Source organism: Toxotes jaculatrix, chromosome 12, assembly GCF_017976425.1.
Source record: "Toxotes jaculatrix isolate fToxJac2 chromosome 12, fToxJac2.pri, whole genome shotgun sequence".
Classification (NCBI taxonomy): Eukaryota; Metazoa; Chordata; class Actinopteri; family Toxotidae; genus Toxotes; species Toxotes jaculatrix.
The window spans coordinates 24358954-24376371 of NC_054405.1; the positions used below are offsets into that span (position 1 = coordinate 24358954).

The following is a 17418-nucleotide window of genomic DNA, read 5'->3' on the forward strand; positions in this document are numbered from 1 at the left end:
CAATCAGATTCAGAGCTTAGCTTTTGGTACTTGATACTAAAGAGTGTTTGGTCTCAGAAAGGTTCCTCAGAAGGGTAAAAAAACAAAAAACAAAAAAACAAGCCATAATACAGAGTTTTACTAAGGGAAGCAAGTCCTTGTTTAAAGTTTACTGTCAGTTGCCCCAAAAGTTCCTGTATTGATCAAGTGGACAGTAAATAAGTAAACGTTCGCTATAATGGAAAACAGCCATAATAATGTCAATCTCACAGGAACAAAATAAAGCAGAATAAAAATAGTTATACAGTTAATAGCCCATATTTACATATAAAAATATAGCAAAGTAACTTTTAATAAATCAGGTCAGTGTGTGCGTGTGTGTCTGTGCTCTGGGTGACACGTCCTGACACACATACACACACACATACACACACACACAGAAAAGCCCATATGCATCCAAACACGAACACACGCACACACACACACTTGCCTGATGCTGTGTGTGTGTTGTTTCTTTCATCAGCACTGAAGCCTTCCTTCCTTCCTAGCTAAGTCATGCCCTGTTGTTTCATTTGTTTGTTTGTGTACCTGAACTGCTGCATAGCTTCAGTACAAGCAATGAAAGTCATTTCAGCCTAAAAAAAAACAAAACACAAACCTACACTCCTCATTCTGTTGAACATTCATGGTCTCCATCTGACTTTGTGGCGACATCAACATCCTCTCGTTTTCCTTCACTTCACCCAACCTCTCCTTTTTCTTTCCAATCCTGCGTCCCTCTTTCCCCATCAGCTGTCCATCTGCCAAACACCACAACTCCACTCATCCTGTCCCGTCTCTCTTCCCTCCCTCCCACGCTCCATTCTTCTCCGGCCCATTAAGAGCTATCATGAAGCTAATTGCCTGTTTGATCAACTCTCTGTGGACCAGGAACTGGAGGCTTTTAGCCTTCTGAGCGTAAGAGGAGAGACAGACGAGTCAGGAGGGATATATGGGTGTGTGGGAATAATACGCCTTGAGTCAGTCGGCTTAACTCAAAATCTCACTTCCCCAAAACACTGGGTTGCCAAGAGCTCCAGCAACCCTGAGACCAGGTTTGGATTAGTTCTGAGTTTAAAGTTCTCTGGAAACTGGACCTCTAATGCATTTTGAGTAGAAACACATTTCCTTAGCATGATGTACTTCAGTTACAACCCAACCAAGGCTCAGTCGGTGTTATTGTGAATCAAGAAACTAAAGCCACTGTTTTTCTACCTTAAGTCACTCTGGACCAAGGTGCTAATGGACAGCATGAATGAGAGCGGGGCAGGGAGATGGTCTGCAGAAAAAGAACATTTGATTTGAGAATGGGACGAGACAGGAGGAGAGAATTAACTGGGTTGGAGGAGCAGGAGGAGGCAAGAATGATGGAGGTGGGGGTGGGGGTGGGGGGGCAGTGAAGGAGGTCGTTCAGAGGAGGGAGGTTGGCGACAGACTGACTTTGGGAGGAAACCCGACCAGACCCCCAGAGCTCCACTGAAGCGGCGTTGCTAAAAATAAGACAAGGGAGGCTTCTTCTGCTGACAAAACAACATACACACGGGCTCTACATACACAGGTTGTTGTACAGTAGGAGGACACACACACACACAGACACATTCACGCTGCCTAGTCACAATGGGTGCACCCTCCCTCTGGTTAAATAACCCCCATTCAGCTCTCGGCTGCTGGGGAAAACATTGTCCATCTACCTCACAGTGCTTGTCCTTTACAAATGAGCTTAATAGTATTGAAGTTCACACAGTTCATACAGTGCATGGTCCCTTTTTGGTGTCAAACTGTTGTTATGGGTGTGTTACAGGTGTCTTTATTCTCACTTTATGCCTTGGTGCTTTGCTCACAGTCCCAGTCAGATATTCACTGCAACAGAACATTGGTATCTTCATTCATTCATCTTCAGCCTTTTGTGGAGTTTTCTAAATGCCATTGTGGTCGAAGTTCTCAGTCTCTCATGCTTCTTCTGATTCTCTCTTTCAAGAGGACAGAAACTCTGTTGGCATAGACCATTCACATCACTACGGGTGTCTCTCTGTCCTGCTCTGGCCCATCGCCTATGTCTGTGCGTTCTCTTTGCTCACGGCGGGGAGGAAGGAGGTTCAACAATAAATAAATAGATTTTAAAACGTCCAGATCACACCACAGAATGCAGAGAGAGGTGATTTCTGTGCGGAAGTCTTGGTTAAGGTTGAAGGGCAGTCCAGCAAAGCACGACAGCTTCTTCGTTCAGGATGAGTTTTTGTTTTTAGGCATGAAGTCTCCAACACGAACAGGCACAGTAAAGCTTTGGTCCCTCCTGAGCTGGAGAAGAAGTAAATTCAAGGTACATGGTGAACAACACTTCATGGTTGGTTGGTTGGTTGGTTGGCTTGTCATATGTAGGTGGGTCACAATGGCATTGTTGTCACAATGTCAGCTGTGGCACTGTTGATTGGCGACAGCGTTGCTTTGGCCACGGCTTAGGGGAAATGGATTTACCTAGCCCCCATCCTAGCCTGTCATAACGGCTTCTCCAGAGCTTTGCTGCGGAGCGAGGGATGACCAGGGTTAGGGTTGGAGGCAGAAATCTTGCGGCACACAGTGTTGGTGTTGCTGCACCTGCAGCCTGGGCGGGTGGCCCGGTCGTGGGCACACTGGCACAGGGCAAGGCACAGCCTGGCAGGGGGGTAGCAGCAGAGGCAGGGCAGGCAGAGCGCCAGCAGCCCCATAGTGCCCCAGCGGGCACAGGCGTGGGCTGGAGTACAGGAGCACGGCCGGTCAGCACAGTTATCCTCGTCATCCTGGGCGGAGCAGTGATAGAATAAGCCTTTAACGCAGCACAAGCAAGTGCCGTACTCCACGGCACTCTCAGCAGAGCACAGACAGCGCTGTCCACAGGCCCAGCAGGAAGGCAGGCGGCGGGGGGCACAGCACTCTTGGCACTTGCAGCGACCACACCGCTCGCAGATGAACAGATGAAGGCCCAGCTCGGCCTCATCCTCTGTTAGGCCTTTACCCAGGGATGCATCGGGCTTGAGTTCCCCTTTAGGTTGAGAACGGACAACTGAACCTAGCAAAGAGTGAGAGGGCGTCAAACCTGCCAGTAGCCGCTGGTCTGACGTGGCACTGGTCCGAGACATGGAAGAGCTTATGGTACTGGAACGGCTCAGGTGGGACAGGTGAGCTTGCTGCTGCTGACTTTGGCTGCGTGGCAGGGCAGACTGGAAGGGGGGCTGGGAGTGATGAGTGTGGACTCCATGAGGGTAACGGTCATCGTGAGCATAAAAAAATCCGGACTGTGATGCCGGTTCCAGCGCCACGGGCCTATCCACATAGTCATTGTTGGCCCGGATGGCACGTATCTGGTCGAGCGACAGCACTGGAACCTGCCCATCCAGCTCCATCCTAAAGGAATGAGCAGGGTCCATCCTGGTGAGCCAGGCCGGGTGGCACCAGGGCTGCAGGCCGGGGCTGGGGCAAGGTGCTCCCAACACTCACGGCACATCAGATAAACCTGCAAACACACAGAGAAAGGAAGCAACAACTGTTAGTGATGTTTAATTTAACTGTCAGTGATTCAGTTATCTAAGTCCAGATCGCATTTATTTGTATATTTGTTCATTTTATTGCAACTAACACAACTAAGGCTTGTTATTGTTTGAAATCTTGCTACCCTTGTAGTTACAAGCCTTTTGATGTCATTGCAAGTTTACAGCAGTGAGGAAATTTACTCCCGTCTCCATCCTGATAGTCTTTGCCATAAACATCGATGAACATAATTATGTTATTTACAAATCACCCAGTTTCTAGAAGGTCATAAAATAGGGGAAAGTTCCCAGAGCCTAAATTTAAATTTAAATTGCTTTGCCTGACAAATGATCCAAAACGCAAAGATGGAAATTCCCAGAATTTGAGAAGCTGGTTTGAATGTTATTTAGTGCATTTAGATTTTCAAAGGATTCTTATAATCATTAGTCCAAATTATTGTCAGTTCATTTTATGTCACTCGGAGTGTTCTGGCAAACAGCTAATTGCTTCAGAAGGAGCACAGAAAGTAGCTTTGCCTACTTTTGTTTTCTTGTACTGTAAAGTTATAATCTGGAATATTTTCGTATAAACACCTGCGCATTTACATAATTCTCCCTGATCCAAATGATCTAATACAAGAACAGTTCAGTCTGTGTTGCGTGTTCACATCGTCTGGTGCACAGGAACTGATGTGTTTTGTTTCTGGTCTTTTAGTGAGAATGTGAACCAAAGCCACAGTGACTAGACAGAAAAAAAAAAAAAAAACAGAAATGTACCACCAACAGAAACTCAAACCCAGGGAAGAAATCATAGTCCTGCCCACAGTGTGACTCACAGACGAGCTTTATTACGATACTGCTGAACACACAACAAACAGTAGCTTTCTTATTAGTCTCCAAACATTTAAGCAGCACTTGGTCAAAGATGGATTTTGGCAGCAGAGTTTCCAACACAACCGTCACCCATGTCACCACGACTGCTGAGGTTCTCCACTGCTCAAGTTAACGCTATTATTAGCCTGCCAGAGCCAGAGAGATACAACCATGAGGCCCACACTGTAATTTAGTATCTGTTGAACACAGCTGCTGCTGCCTCGGAGGAAACCCACCTGCAGACAGAGAGGCTGGCAGCACGGCCGAGCAGCTACAGACCGAGGAAAAGTAAAGCCGCAGGTTTAATCCTAAAATAAATTTTGTTTATGATGAACAGACATTTCCTGTGGAAGGGTTAGAGACTTAACCTGCTTTACCTTTATAAGACTGCTCAAGTAGATGGATCATTCCCGTTCAGAAAAATCTCACTGGGAAGATGCCTTATTTTAGAAAACCAGTTTATAAATATAAAGTACACAGAGTTTTGGTTCGTGGTTCCAGCTAAGCAGCGACCACAGCTGAAAGCTGTAGCTAGTGCAGAGATGCTTTATGATACAGTTTCTTTAGCAGCCAACAATATCTGCATATAAAAAGTTTTTTAAAAAGTTATAAATCATCTGTTTTCATTGAAACTACTTTCTGCCAAAGAGGTGTGTGTGTGGGTGACTGGGAAAGATTTTGCTCTTTCCCAGCTGTTGAGCTTCTTGAAATGCTTTGAGCACAAATGAAACCTTGGGGCTTTAAAACAAAAGTATGTTCATGGTTACACCACTGAGGCTAAAAAGAAAGAAAAAACTTGGTGAACTGATCCTTTAAGAGGGACACTTTTTTTTTCTTCCTGCCTTTTGACCAAATCGTGTTTTCTGACTTCTGAAAGTGATAAAGATGAGCAGTAAAATTAATCTTCAAGCTTCCAAACAATCCTTTTAGAAAATAATCAGGGTTTTTAAGTAGACATTATTTCAAGTAATTAGTTCAAGTATTTTCATTTCCTGTGAACACATCATTGCCTCAGTTTCATGTACTTCTATTGACTATTGTGCTTTTGTGTCTCTGCACATGTTCTTGCAGTTCTAAGATGTGTAATCATGATATGTTAGTACTTAAGTCAGTTTTGTAGGAAATGTAATCGCTGGCTTATTCATGTTCAGAGGCAGTGTTTTTTCAACAAATGAGACATTTTATCGATGCCTTCAGTATCAACGTATTTAAAACTTGTTAAATACATAAATTAACAATAGAAAAAAAAATCCGGTTGCAATTATGTTTCCTACAAAATTTGTGCTTACAGTTAGAGATGTAATTTTGAGGACACATGGTTGGATAGTATGCAGCGTGATGTGTACTTATTGTAATTATTAGTAAGACTGCAACTAAATGCTTAAAAGGTAAATATAGATCTGCTTCCAAGTGCAGTAAATGCATAAGGAAAAGTCTAAATCGAATGAAAGGTCTGAAACTACTGGAATATGCAGCGGATTTTAATTCAGACATCAGATGAGCCCTGAATGAAAAGACAGAACTCTTGATATTTGTTGTCCACGTTGGAAGGAAAATGTGTATTTCTTTGTGTGTGTGTGTGCACGATAAAGACAGTACAAAACCTCCCCATTTAACATGCTCAAATACTGTACACTCATATACACACACACACACACACATACACACTCAGCTATACACTCACAAAGAAACTGCAGTCTTGCCAAGTGGCCAAGGGGGAGAGATAGCTGGCCCGCTGCTCACATGGGGCCGGTCCTCTCAGAGAGTAATGAGGCCAACTGGAAATGCATTTAAAGCAGCTCAGATCATGAGATTAGATAGAGGAGGAAGGTAAGAGGCAGCAGCAGCAAATACACAGTCTGAATTCACATCCATGTGATTCAAGACTTTTTGTTTTTACAGTTAACATCTACACTGAACTACCAGAACAAAAACCTTTTTTTTTTTTGTCTTAATTCAGTCATCCGATAGCAAACTGATGCATAACTGCCACTCTCTGCTGATCCACCTCTGTTGCAACAGCCATGAAAACTTGTGCGGTCAAACACGGTCAGACGACATATCACGTGAACTCCTTCGACCTTAACCACACCATCATGTTTCTTTGCTTAGCCTTAGTAGGTTAATACTTTTTTCTTGTACCCCTTGCAACGGTAGGTCCCACACACATCTCAACAATGTTTGTGCAGCCATATGTGTCAAACAACATTTGTTAATCTTATAGGAAGTGAAATCAGTGAATTGCAAACAAGAACAACAGGCTAATGTTATACATAAAGGTGTACACCCGTGCATGTTTGCTTTTACACATGCTAGAGAATTATGTTCCAGCCCTTAATCACGTCCTCGGCTGATTAACTGAGACACTTTGATGAGTTTATGTTGAAAACAAAACACAAGACATTTCATTGTATCGCTGCCCTGTTATGTACAGCTAAACCGTTAAATACAGATAGAAGGAAAAAGACAAGTGGCTTCTGGAAAATGCAGTGCAAAAGCAATAAGCAATAATAAGAGCAAACAGAAGTAGATATGGGGGAGGTGGATGAAACCCGAGAATGGCAATCCGTCACTGGTGAGGAAGGAAGCAGAGATGATTAGCAAGCCGGACTGTAAAAAGCAAAAATAAAACAAACAAAAAAAAAAACTCTTCCTGTCCTCCAGGCTTTCCAAGGAGAGACTTTTGAACAAACGATAGCAGCCGGAGCATGTCGGTACTCCCTGCAGCCTCTCTGTGTCTTTCTCTGGGACCTTCCAGCCATAAAGCAGCAGATAAGGAGGCCCAGGTTGGTTAGATGAGGATGCATTTTCAAATTAGTCCGAGGAGAGAGGAGAAGTCCTGGTGACTAATCACATCAGGGAGAGCGGTGGCCACGGCTCGCTCATACTCTGCCCGCCTATCAGGCCATCTAATTGTTAAAAAGAAGAGGCCTGCCGTCCATTTCCATGACCTCATTTTTAATTACTGGTTGAGCCTCCACCACCCCCCACCCCCACCAACACGACACCAATACTGCAAGTCATGATAAAAAGTTAGAGACCATGGCACTGAGAGTGGAAAATGTAGTGGAGTGTCTTTTAAAGTTCAGCTTCAAGTCTAAATGTGTCTAAAATGCAACGTAATAATTTGCTTCTTTTCTCTGTTTTATCTATTTATAAATTTAATATCTTTTAGTTTTAAAGACATCACCTTCAGCCGTGGGAACTAGTAATCTGTGTTTATTCTGACATTTTATAAACAATTGCTGAATAGATTAATCCAAGAAAACAAGCAGATTAATTCATATCGTCAGTAATCATTAGTTGCAAAAGGAGCATTTTAGTCTTAATTTGACTGTTTGGCTCATTTCAGGGCTAACTAACCATCACCAGTTGCATTTACCGGTTTTACCAAACTACAATTGTAGGCTACAAACCACTACCTGTGGTTGGCCTGGCCATATGTCACTCAGAAAGCAGTCAGCCAATCAGAGGAGAGGCTCAGAGACTGACACAAAACTTAATATATAACACAGGAAGAGTGTAAAATGTGGGACCTGTTTTTAAAACCCTTCAACCAAATATCATCTTATTGTCACTAAATCTTTTGTAATCAAGCCTGAACTGGTATCGGCATCAACACACCACCTGTATCGGCTACACTGATTGGCTGTGCTGAGGTGTGGGGATGTGGGGAGTGTCTGTTATCAATTATCCGGCAACAACAGCTAAGATGAGAGCTCTGTGTGTGTCTGTGTTTGTGGAGGATGAGGCAGGCATAACCCGCCCCTCTCACTGTGTTGTTTTTTTTATGTGTCACATGTGTGTGTCATCGTGTCTTCGTGATTGTGAGGATCCTGGGTAGATGACTTTCCAAACATGGTTTCCACGGACACATCTTCCAGTAGAGGGGTGGGAGATGAAAACCACAGCAGTCACTGATTGTCTGATTACATTCTCACATATACACATGTACATAATATGCACCACATAACTATAAACTGGTTTATAAGTTACTCTGACAGTGGGTTTGGGGTTTTTGTGTGTGTGTGTCATGGCACCCTGAGTGAGGCATTGATATGTATTTATAATGTTCTAATCTGTATTTATTTAAGGCTTTTAATTTCTAACTATCGACCTCCAGGTGCCTGGAATCTGGATAATGGCATCATTTTTATTCTCAAAAAGTTTTAATAATAACCTGAAGTCAGTTAATATTGTTACTGATCAACTTTTATATTTAAAAGTGGTAAGGATTCATTTTATTTTTAGTACCAGTGCCAATATGACGCCTGAGTGAGAAAGGTATTCGGGCAAATTTGTTAGCGGCCCAATCAGTAGAATCTAAACCTTCATATTTGGATCACATGCTTTCCTCGTCTTTAATGTTCCCACAAATGTGATGCTGGTTCAGGGGAAACTTGATGCAGGTTTATGGCAAACACTGAACCATCATGGCCGCCAGCACAATGAGTGTTTTATTTAGTAGATAATCCATCTGGCTCAGAGGAGAGAGGAAAGAAGATGAGAGGCATCTATCGCCTCTCTCTGTCTTACTCTTTGTGAAACTGGTGCTCAACAGCATCATAACATTTTAAAGAGAAGTGTCACTGTGGAGGAACAAGATGAAACGAGAAAAAAGGGGAAGCTGAAAAGCAGACGTTAACAAATTACTCAAGCTTCTTTTTTGACTTCTTAAATTCTGTCTCTTAATCTGCTATAACTTCCTGAATATGGCGTGTGTAAAATGTAAAAATAAGTGTCAGTGAAACAAACCGAACTGAAACCAAAACGGCCACAGAGAGCTGGTGTTTCAGGGGACCGTCAGTGGTAACCTGAGGATGGACCTCTGTGCTGGGGGAGTATCAGTAATGACTGAGCTTCTGCCTTGTAACGGACGCACGCACACACACACACACACACACTGTCACACACTCCTGCTCCGAGCACTCTTTTCCACAAAAACACACACTTTGTTTCTGCTGCCCAGTCAACAGTTGCTGATGTGTTGTCTTGTGTAAATGTTGGATAAATTCCTGAATAGTACAGTCAGTAAGTATCTTCATACCCAGCTGCCCCCATTGAACAGGATTGTGGAAATCAAACTGATCTAAATGAAAAGACTATTATTGGAGATGGAACTTGCAGCAACAGTGTAAAGATTTTTAGTAAGATTTTAAAATCTATAAGTAATTATGTCCAGTTCAGTAAAGAGTTTTTTCTGTAGAAAATGTAAAATGCCTGAATTTAAGTCGACTGAAAGCTGAAGAATTAAAGAAGTAAAAAGTGTCTTAGGTTTAAAAACTCACTGATTCAGATGTTAAAAGTCAAAAGAAACTTATGACCTGTGCTGATCCCTCGTCTGCTCGCTGACTCTCTGACTTCCGCCGAGTCTGGACTCGACCTGCCGATGGTCGATGGAGTTTAATGGACAGAGCATTGCTGCTTCTCACCGATGACATCATGGTTTCAGGCTATTTTAAAAGTGACCCTTCGCCGTGGAATGAGGAGGGGTTGCCCTCACCTCTCCTCTGCTTTCCTGTCTCCTTCTCCTCTCCTCCTCTCATTTCTCCCCCATCCTCTCACCTCCTCTCCTCCCTTCATATCACCTTCACCACCTCCCTTCACTCTCCCCTTTCATTCATTCTCTGCTGTCCTGCCCTTCACTCCCCTAACTTTTCTTTCTCTTCTCTGCTTTTTTGGGCCTGTCCGGTGAAACCATGCCGTCTTTGGTCCTTAATTAATAGGAAATAACACTTTGCAAGTGCAGCTCAGCAGTGACATTTGCAGTAAATGAATAACCCTAAAAATTTAAAGCAACACATTTTGGAAAATCCACTTATTTTCCGATGAGAATATCAATATTAATTTAATCTCTGTGTATTCACAATTCCAGTGAACCTACCAGCTATAAAAAAAAAACTTCCAACAACTCCAGTTGTTATGACGAGGCTCTAACATGGTAACCCAGATATCAGGACGGGACTTCTGAAAAACTTCTGTTTGTTTAATGTTGCTTCTCCAAGGACATGTGCATCCATTTCTGCAAACCTATGCAGAGAAGGGTGTTGTGGGTAGGGATGGGCGCTGGTAGCTGCTTTCACATCAGATCTGGTTCCAAGTTGGTAAAATACCTGTATTTGTTCAGCTCATCACCAAATACTTCATTCATGTTCTGTTTAGTCTCTTCTGCTTCTTCCTGACACTCACACATTGGCAAAGAAAAAAGAAAAAAGACCCGTCATGCACACAAGCAAGTGGAAACTCAGTGACGTTGTTGTTAACAACAAATATAGCAGATTGTTTCAAAATCAGTGGACTGACTGCAAAATGAAATACTTGCAGGTGGATACTCACAGTGGAGGGGATAACAAGCCCTTTGTTTAAATATCTAACTTTGTTAAAGTTTGTTAAAGTCAGAACTTTAACAAACTGTCAGCAACTGTTATTCTGTGTTCTGTGCTCGAGATGTAGCAACTGCTTCTAAAACCACAATGTTTTCTATATCTACATGTGTTAAATACACAGGATACAAAAATGTTTTAGTGATAAGTGATTTACAATAACTAGATAATTATTAGAACTTTAAATTCCTGATTAGGGAACATTACGAGCAAGCAGCAGCAAAGAAGGAAGAATGGACTATCTCATGATAGCAGGTCAGGAAGTCAGGGTGTGGAGGTGGTTGGTGGGCAAGAGACCAGAGTTTGTCTCACTGTGATGGACAGTGTGACTGAGGTGTTGCTGTTGTGTTAAAGTCATCAAAAAAGAATCACTTAAAAGATAAAATGTGGGTAAACTACACATGAAATCAATAAAATCCAATTAGGTCAGAGAAAAAGAGAATAAAGTCAACAGATTCATGGAGGTCAAAACATTTGACCACAGTGGTGCCATCTTTTCTGGGTGTATGACTGGGCGTGCGGCCTGTCAGGCACTAAGACCCAGGGGCCTTCCTCCTGATGCCCTCCGGGAGCACAGCAGGATTGAATGACAATAAACTGGATGAGATACCGGATGTGCCGAATCTGACCCCAACGGAAAGACTGAAATAGACACTGCAGACCAGCAAGTCCAGGCACGGGGGGTGGAGAACAAGAGAAGGGGGAGGAAAACAGGAAAGAAAGGGGCAGTGAATGAGTGAGGGATGGTGATACTAATAATGGTAAAAATGAAAGTGGTGCAGCCAGATATAGAGAGAGAGGGATGAGAAAGATGGAAAAAGTCAAAACAAGCCAAAGAGAAGGAAAGCGTGAGAGCAGAGGAAGAAGTAGTAGTAGTTTTGTCGTGTAACATTAAAGCCTAAACCAAAAACAACGATTAGAATGTAGCTTTGCCCAAATTTAGGCCGGGTTTTGGTAAAATCACTGCTCACAGCAAAGAACAAATGAAAATTTGACAGTGAAATTCACACTCTCCTAAACTGTTTCAGTGAATTATAACATAATTGCTGCAGCTTTTTCGTCGCACATGGTCAAACTTTTCCTCCCTCCTTTAATTATTTGTACAACATCTGCTCATGGCAACAATAGTATGGTTAGGAAATATTTAAGGTTTGGCCACTGAAGCACTTGAGTAAGGAACGATTGTGGGCGTGGTTATAAAAGCTAAGATATTTGTTTGCCTGAAATGAACTTGAAACTCTGCGTCTTACTTTTGACAGAAAGGAAGACAAAAAGCTGCCACTATCTAAAATGTCTTCTGGGCAAAACAAACTCTACTTCCTGTGTAGACACTGAACGTATTTGCTTTGTCACAGTTAATCCATGGGTGGCTGTCGCTCATCTGTTAGTGTCTCTGGTTGAAGCACATAAACAGAGCTCCTTCTTTCTGCTCAGTTCCATGTGATCCAGGACTTGTAACTAAGGTCAGAAGCAGGTTGGTTCTTGGACAGTTTTGGTAACTCTTATCTTGCAGTTTGGTCCCATAGCATTATATCCTTCAGCCACAAGTCAGATTATGGGACAGTAACATAAACTGAGCATGTGAATATGATGCAAATGTAAACTAAAGGTTAGATCTTGGTTTTATCTTAGTTAAAATGAAAAATTGCTATTTTAATTAAACTAAATATGAGTTTGTAAAGATACTTTCTGTGTCCAGTGTTATGGGAATTATGGTGTTTTGGTAATGACATGTGGAGGCAGGTGTTTTGAACATTCAGTGAATACTGTGCTGTGGTGTTACAGGTTAGGGTTAGGGTTAGGGGGTTAGTTTAAAGTCGACTCTGTCCCTGAAGCACCTGAGAAACACAAGTGAACTGGTTTGTTCATGGTAGAGAAAAGGTAAAGAAAATGCAGCATTTCTCTCACTTTTTGTTCAAGGATAAAAAAAAAAAACACCAACTGTCCTTTTAAAGACCAGACTCTGTCCTGCCTGTCCTTTATTTGTTATCCTCGGCTTTCAGTGACGCTGCCTACTGCTGCTAACATCTGTCTCTTTGTTTCCATAATTTCTTGAATATTGAGACTTCCTGTGCAGAGTCAGCGCATTCTTTGACCTTTGGCCTTGCTTTATAAATGACTAATATTCGATTATCAAAACAGTTGCCAAAGATTTTTCTGTTGATCAATTAATCCATCAACCAGTCCAGTAAGCAGTTCAGCACTAGTTGAGACTCTGTTCATGTGGGGGAAATAATTCATTTAATTTGTATTCAAAGAGAAACATCACAGTGTTTTCCCACTCGCTTCAATAAAGTTGTGTTACTGTGGATGAACTACATCTTAAGACAGCACAGGACTTTTTCTGTCAGAAACAAAACTGACCCACATTTATACTTTATTGTATCTTTGAAAATGTCAAGCATTGTTACTTTGAAGAAGACACACCAGGCTGTCTCTGTTCTGTCTTCTTTTTTGCAAAGTGTGTTACTGTGAATCTTTTCTTCCTCTTTCCACAAGTTTGTGGTTCTACAGTGCATTAGTCAGTGCATTAGCTTCTCTGCTGTGGCATTAAAAAAAAAAAAAAAAACCCTCCCTCTCTCCATCCATCTGACCATCCATCTATTTCATCATTCGTTCATGTATCCGCCATATTCCCCCCACTTCACACATGCTGTCCCCTCCCTTTCATCCATCCATCCCTGGTCAATCCCTCCTCCTAACGCTACCACTCCTCTTGTCCCATTCACTCTCTTTCTCTCTCTTCCTCCCTCCCCATCAGTCAGTCCCATCATTTGCTCATCCACCCACCCCTCCAGTCCCACCCCAGCGGAGATGGGTATTGACATTCTGCATCCGACCTTGAGGACAATCAATCCCGACCCCACATGTCCCCATCACAGTTACACACACATGTATACACACACACACACACACACACACAAAGTGATAAAATACACTGGGACAAAAGTTAACACGCAGCCGAACAATCAGTTAATATGGCTATTTTGCTCTGTGTGATTAAAGTCGTCTGACTTTTCCTCCAAAAGTTGGTAAAAACACAAACTGCATGTTTCAGTGCAAACTAATAAACTGTCAACAGGACTAATTCACTAATTCACTACAAGTAGAACACTGACTTGGATCAGTTAACTTGTCTGCAGACACTTCATCCATCAGCAAGCTCAAACACACAACCACATATTTAACTGTCATAAACACCCAGGGAAAAAAAAGATGAGTAGCTGTGTGATCAGTATTTATAGAGCAGATGTATTGATGGAATCTAAAAAGTGTAAAACGTTTCTTCGACTGTTCCTCCACCCAACAGCCAAGACAAGAGATGGAAAACTGGGCAAGGACAGAAATATATCCGAGTGATATTTGATGTATTTGATGTACGTAATTGAACACAGATATTTAGGAGGCACCTTCCTGATGTTGGTTTTGATTATTTGGTTTAAGGCTTAAAACAGTTCTGTCCACTTCTTTATCTCCAGTGTATGTGTGGCTGCACACGATTGGGGAGCATCGAATTAGAATTTTCACCTGGATTTACCTGCTATGTCTGTTGATGGGGCAGGTTGCCCTCATGTTCTGTGCACCCCTCAGGTTTGAGTTATATTGGATCTTATGAGTTTGGACTTAAAAGTCCATCTCCACTTGATCTGATATAAGTTTGTAAGACGGTTAACTGTACATTTCTTTTCTAACATCCAGGGATCCGATCACAGTGTTTAAGAAAGCAACCAAAAGTTTATCGTAACAATCGACAATTCAAATTAAAAACAGATTTGTAGCAGTGCTACAAAAAACTGGATGTAAAAGCAAAAAAATCAACAAATATTCATGAGAACATCTCATCCATCTGTGTCCGGTTTCCATTCATCGCCCTGCTGTGTTTGCAGAGCTCCAAAATATCTGTTATATTTCTTTAAATATTCTGCAGAATTATCTCTGACAACACATTCGCATTAAAACTCAGCAGCTGTAAATCTTCTGCAGTGAAATCTGTGAACTCTCTACAATCTTAAGTTTAAAGAAAAAGCTGCGTGTAAAGCTAGAAAAGCCTTTTGAATAATTTCTTATTTCATCAAAAATTCCAGAGATGAACTTTTTTCATTCCAAGGTCACGCAAAGCATCAATAGTTCATCAGCAGATCGGATGGCGACAGGATGAATTTATGCTTACCTCTGACTGGTGGGAGATCCATTCTGCTGCGGCGTGCTGGGGTGTCCTGTGTGTACGTGTCCGTGTGTGTGTCTGTGTGAATGTGTGTGTGCGCCTCTGACAAAAAAAAAATCTCTACAATAGTCCTATAATATCCTTTTAATGATTTATATGTGGGTGGAATCCAGTGATGACTTTGTCTTGGCCTTCAGGCACTTTTTCAGTTTTTAATTTTACTAAGATCTTACTTTATGTTGCTGCAAGGGGCTGAATTAAGTAAAATATTTATATGAGCCCCCAATACAGATATTTTATAAGATTACTAAAGCCCTGTGGTCTTAAGGGTGTGTGAATGTAAGGAGGGACAAGGCTGGGAGGATGCTCTTTCTCTGCGTGACGCACCCTCCTTCTTCTCCTCCTCCTCCTCCTCCTCCTTTTCTTCCCGGAGCTCTTCCAGGAGCGCTCTGATCCCAGTGCGTCTTCCTGAGGTCACCTCCTCCTCCCCCTCAAAAAACGAACAGTCCCTTTCTACACGCGCTGCTCTGAAGGGCTCCACGCTCCCTGTCCAAGTTGTAGAGACAGTCGAGTTGCAAGAGATGCTTCTGATGTAGAGATCCTGTGTCGGCGTCTGACTCTTAGTTTTCAGGAAGAGAAAAATGTCCTCAGTTGCAGGAGAGAGAGGTGGACGTATCTCCACGCAGAGCAGAAGGAGCAATGTGAAATACTCGCAGCAGCACAGTATTTTGGGTGTAAAAAGAAATGGTGGTGAAATGTAAAACTCTGGAGCTGGAGGTCGCAGTGAAAGTCTTCCACAGTCAGAGATGAAACACAACTTTTTTTTTAAAGATCTTCCCCTTTTTTTTTTCCAGTCAAAGAAAATGTGTCTTTGCTCGTCCTCTTGTAGTTTCCTCTCCTCTCTCCGAGAGATGAATGACTGAGGGCTGGATGCACTTTCTCTCTCTCACTCAGTCGCACACACACACACACACAGACACACACTCAAGTTACCCCTCCTCCTCCCTTCCTCTCTCTCTCCTCTCTCTCTCTCTCTCTCTCACACCCCTCCCTCCCCCATCATTGAATTCACTTCAGTTCTGCTTTATGAACATGATGGGGCAGAAACCTGCATGTTCCTGAAACAAGTGTTGATCCTTTCAGGCAACATTCACACATTCACAACTGACTTAAACGTGATATTGTCTTTTTTCTTATTAATTTTATTCTATTCTTAGCTCAACCAGTTTCCATGAGCAGCACTGATATAAGGGGATCCAGCTCCAGTTAAGAGTATACTGCCTTTATTCAAAGTGAAGTTAATTTAGAAATTATAATGAATTATTTCCCAGCTCCATATTATATTCAGTTTAATCTGATTGTGTGGTGCAGTGTTTCTTTTATTCTCTTTCTGATCCGGGAGTAATTGCCTGGTCAGACGATCAGAAGTGACTCAGGGAAATTCATTTGCACTCCCTGATAAAACAGGCGGTGCAGGAAGCTTCGTGGCATCGTGGCTGCTTGAGGGGATGGTTGGTGAGCTAACCGCTGCTGCTAGCCAGTCAGAATTATCTGCCATGTCGGCTGGTTAACTGCCAGGTTTTTGGAAGTGAACTGAAATGAAAATGTCCATTTTAACCCCCAAACAGTAACATAACTGCCGAAATACAAACAGCGATGTCGTAATGAACAAGAAATTGAGGCTGCGTTTTCTTGTTAAAGTCCCTCACTAGCTGAGCAGGATGACTTCCTGCCGTCTGTCCACACACGCAAATTGAATTCAAATAACTTACTGATTCCCTTTTTGGGGTCATTAACATTTTTAGTTGGACCCAGTGGCTCAAATATCCATTCATTGCGTAGAGTTTTATAAAAATGTATTCATCTTTCTACAGCCTTTTCTTTTGTAATAACAGATTAGGCTACTCACGAAAGTGTTTGTGGGCTAGTGGATCACACATAACCTGCAGTTCTGACAGGTCATTGGTGCTGATGACTCACACCTGTATGAAACTGTTGAGTGTTTGTTGCGTAGCCAGTGGTGAAAAAGGAAGTGATTTCATCAGTTTGCTTGAGATGTAGTTGCACCATCGACTCCTGTCTGAGAGACTGTAAACCACACTGTGTCTCAGCAGTTGATGTGGTGCTGTAATGTCGTCGACATTTTTTGTGTTCTGGATTATTATTAACCTTGTACAGCATTTTTACTGTGCTTAATTATAGTCATGGGAGAAAAAGGGAGAGGGAGATTTTCATTCATTCATTCATTCATTCATTCATTCCATAAGGACGAGTGACATCACTGACAATATGCTGCATGACTGTAATATGAACCTCCTTCCTTTGTCTCTGTGTGTGTGAGGATGCTCATGCATGTGCGTGAATGTGTGTGTGTGTGTGTGTGTGTGCGTGCGTGCGTGCGTGCGTGCGTGCGTGCGTGCGCACTCGTCTCTTTTGGTCTGTGCCCTTACTCAGCAACTTGCAGCTATAGCAAGAC

General features: G+C 42.5%; 1 protein-coding gene across 1 annotated transcript; it reads right to left on the bottom strand.

The window, feature by feature from the left end:
* Positions 1–470: 470 nt before the first annotated feature.
* Positions 471–15786, bottom strand: LOC121191110 (protein sprouty homolog 3). The gene is made up of 2 exons (XM_041052188.1): positions 14949–15786; positions 471–3508 (listed from the first exon to the last, which is right to left on the bottom strand). Exon 2 carries the CDS (start codon positions 3420–3422, stop codon positions 2514–2516), a length of 909 nt encoding a protein of 302 aa, XP_040908122.1. The 5' UTR covers positions 3423–3508; positions 14949–15786; the 3' UTR covers positions 471–2513.
* Positions 15787–17418: the final 1632 nt, after the last annotated feature.